The sequence below is a fragment of the Hibiscus syriacus genome, unplaced genomic scaffold, assembly GCF_006381635.1.
Source record: "Hibiscus syriacus cultivar Baekdansim isolate YM2019G1 unplaced genomic scaffold, ASM638163v2 tig00110378_pilon, whole genome shotgun sequence".
Classification (NCBI taxonomy): Eukaryota; Viridiplantae; Streptophyta; class Magnoliopsida; order Malvales; family Malvaceae; genus Hibiscus; species Hibiscus syriacus.
In genome coordinates, this window is record NW_024062712.1 from 424,251 (window position 1) to 427,986 (window position 3,736).

At 31.9% G+C, this 3,736-nt stretch overlaps 1 protein-coding gene across 1 annotated transcript; it reads right to left on the minus strand.

Moving 5' to 3' along the window:
* Positions 1–322: 322 nt before the first annotated feature.
* Positions 323–1,988, minus strand: LOC120121731. The gene is made up of 4 exons (XM_039141030.1): positions 1,961–1,988; positions 1,415–1,696; positions 1,206–1,321; positions 323–406 (listed from the first exon to the last, which is right to left on the minus strand). Exons 1-3 carry the CDS (start codon positions 1,986–1,988, stop codon positions 1,206–1,208), a joined length of 426 nt encoding a protein of 141 aa, XP_038996961.1. The 3' UTR covers positions 323–406.
* Positions 1,989–3,736: the final 1,748 nt, after the last annotated feature.

The following is a 3,736-nucleotide window of genomic DNA, read 5'->3' on the forward strand; positions in this document are numbered from 1 at the left end:
TTTTTAAAAATAATTTTAAATAATATTGTATTATGAAAAAGTATAAACATAACACATCACTAATTGATTTCTTTTAATAGTAGACACCTAAAAATGTAACGAAAAAAAATATTAAGCACCTATTTTTAACAAAATATTCTTTCAGCACTAAAAACCAATTGTAGGTATAGTTTGAACACTTATTTTTGTATTAAACCTATTGCTTACCATGCAATATTAAGTCAAAATTTGTACTAACAAACAATTTCCCATTACAATTTCACAACACAAAAGACAACCATTTTCAACAAAACCGAATTTTACGACAAACCCAAACCCAAATCTAAACTGAAGTTACTTCATGGACTTACATGATGTACATGCACCTCGAAAACTTTCTACCAATTCTCAGCAACATGATGCAGGCATGCAATTCGAACAAAAGTTCCAGTGTCAACCATCATCCCAAGAAGTATCAAACAAAAGTTTGCGAAACACGGGACAATGATATGGATAAACCACAACTAATAGATGAAGATAAGATGGTTATGGTCGTGTTTGTGTTTGAAGTAGAGAAAATAAAGTCTGAATCAGTTTTTTAAGCTGCAATTGTTTATCTTTACATGGTTGTAACAGCTACTGGATATGGAAACGACTTCATCAAACATACTTAACACTTGACCCCATTTAAAACGTTTACTAGACCATTAATAGCATCAACATAGATGATCCGAGAAAACTGCGTATCTTTTATACTTTCACAGCATTTTCCATTTGTTCTACCCAAATACAAGCTTCGACCACACTATTGCTCATTAGTGATAGTGTATCAACAAACAAGGATTAGAGCTTAATGGCCATTTTTGCAGCAATCTTTTAACGAAGAATCAATTAAACTGACATGTTGAGATCAATATCCTTCTATACAACAAAGAAAACACAAAATGACAGATGTAAAACAAGGATTCAACGATAAAAGGTGAAAACTGAATCATCAAATTAATTGAATTTCCTGGTTCCTACTGTCGCTCAAAAATCTAAATTTCGCACAAATTTCATTAACCTAGAGCATTCAACAACTGTATTTTAAAAAACTCAAGGATATCGATGCTTTAATCTTCAAATTCCAAGAAAACCACAATAACATCATATCAGTAACAGATCCATAATAATCAAAACGCGAAATTCCGAATTAACATGAAAAATGGGTAGAAATCGAACCCTACCTAACGGGATCCAACAATAATGTTGTTAATAGGGATAAAGATGAGCTTGACGAAAAATCCTACAAATGCCATAACAACGAACCCGATCGCCGTTCGAAACGCAACCTTCGTAAATTCTGAAACAAAAAGAAAATCACATCATTCAATCAGAACTCTGATAGACCACCGAAATCAAATAATAGCGAAACGAAGATGGAGTAATTGGTAACCTTTGCCGTCGGGCTTGTGGCATCTCTTGACGAGACGAACACTGTCCTTAGCAAACTCTCTCAGCGGATCGAAAACTGAGTCAACTGCGTCTATTTCCCCCTTTCTTCTGGTTTTACTTTGGCCCACGAAGAAAAGGTTTTGACTTTTTTTTTCTCTTCTTTTTAGATCTATGAACCTTTCAAACTGTTGTCGATCGAAATTAACTTTCAGTTTGACCTCAAATGCGCCTACTCGTTCACATGAATGGACAACGTTACTCCATTCCCCGCTTTGCTTCACCTCTATGGTAAAAAATAGTGTAAAAGGATGTAAAACCGACTTCAACTTAAATTAAAATTGTTTTTAACATGTGTTGTGGTGATTCAAAATCGATTTGAGTTTGAGTTTGAGTTGATGTTGATATGAATTCGAGTTGAACCTAGAAATTATAGATTTGAACCGATCCGTACCTGACCTGAGAACAACTTGAACCCGAATTGAACCAAAAATATGATACTCGAACTCAAATTACATCCGACTGATATTAACCCGAACCCGAGATTTACCTGATAAATAACTAGTATTATCTGACATGTCTTTAACCTAACATCTTATGAACTTAACATGTTTTAAACCTGATCTGTAAATGATCTGACTTGTTATTGACTTGACCTGATATAGATTATTATTGATGGAATTATAAGATTTTAATAAAATTGTGAGATTTTGAGTTTATAATAAATTATATTAATTAATATGATTAATTTTTAAATATTATAATAAAATATTAATTATGATGATTAAATTAATAAATAGACTTATTATATTAATTATAATTCTTATATTATAAATATTCAATATAATTATTAGGTTTATTTTATTACGTAATTTATGTATTAAAAATTATTAATTAAATTAATTATAATGATTATAAGTTAAATTAATTTATTGGCATTGAACATGATTAATAAAATTATTTTAAATGTAAATTATATAGTTTAATTTATGTAAAGAAAATTTATGTAACAATTATAACATATATAATGTAACACCCCCAACCCGTACCCGACCCGGATGCGAGTCCGAGGTGTAACATTGACCAGTCAAAGCATATACTTTTATAAAAACCATAGAAAATTTAAAACTTCTATTCTATAAAGTAATTCTTTTACAAAAACATGTTTAAAACCTTAACAAACTTCATCATAGCGTATATATATAATGACTTAGTTACATGCCAACATACTAAATTATATGACAAGACATACTCTACAAAATATTTTTGATCTGAACTTTGCGCGGGGATATGCTGCTTTACGGATCCGAAGCTTGATCTTCTGACTTATCCACACCTATGTGTAAGACACTTACAAGCTAACTCATAGACTTAGTGAGATATGTAAATACATAAAGTAAACTAACAAATGCATGAACATCTTATGTAATACACATTATACTTATATTCCTATTGAACCCATCACTAACATGTTTATCCTTACTTATTTCCTTGTCATTAATTCAGTTCCATCATATGAGCATATATTGAACATAAACATATAATATAACTTCAAAACACAATAATACATGAATAATTGCTATGATCATATCATATATAACCACATAACATCTCCTATCACCATTACACATATGCACTTGTTACCATTATTATAATACGATCCTAACTTATCACTTATACATATCACATATCACATGTACCATTTCACGAGAAACACACATATCATTATATCAAATTATGTTTTCTTTTCAAATCCCATGCACACTATTGAGAACTTATGGTATGTGAGTACATAGAGGTTGTGCACAATGCTGTCATCACAGCTCGTATAAATCCCATTAGGGGCGCGTAGAATTTGTCCCGTAGGACCACTATGTCCCAAAGGACCACTGTGTCCCGAAGGACCATTGATAATCCCTCGACTCTTGGCATGCCAACTATACCTATAGCTCTCATAACACATGACATGGGCATTACTTTTTATATCTTTTCACATATTCACGTAGGTGAAGACACTAGTTTTTATTTCATTTATTTTATTTATTATTATTATTTTGTTTTATTATTATTATTAAATAATTAATTAATTTTAATACATTGCAGGCCCAAAACCCGAAGCCCAATTACAAATCAACCCGACCCAGTTTACATACCCAGGCCCAATCAGATACAAGCCCAACCCGGATCTAGCTAAACCCTAAACCAAATTTAGGGTTTATATCATCTCAGTCAGCCGCCAGCTCTTTTCAACCGTTGGATCTGGCCTTGATCCAACAGTCCACAAGAGGTTCCAAATAGAACCCTAAAGTATCATCACCCTAGGGCC

Coding starts and splice junctions, on each gene's coding strand:
- LOC120121731 (XM_039141030.1), bottom strand. CDS start 1,988: ATGTCAGATAATACTAGTTATTTATCAG. Junction 1,697..1,960: donor TAATACTAGTTATTTATCAG/GTAAATCTCGGG, acceptor TTTTTACCATAG/AGGTGAAGCAAAGCGGGGAA. Junction 1,322..1,414: donor CCACAAGCCCGACGGCAAAG/GTTACCAATTAC, acceptor TTTTTGTTTCAG/AATTTACGAAGGTTGCGTTT.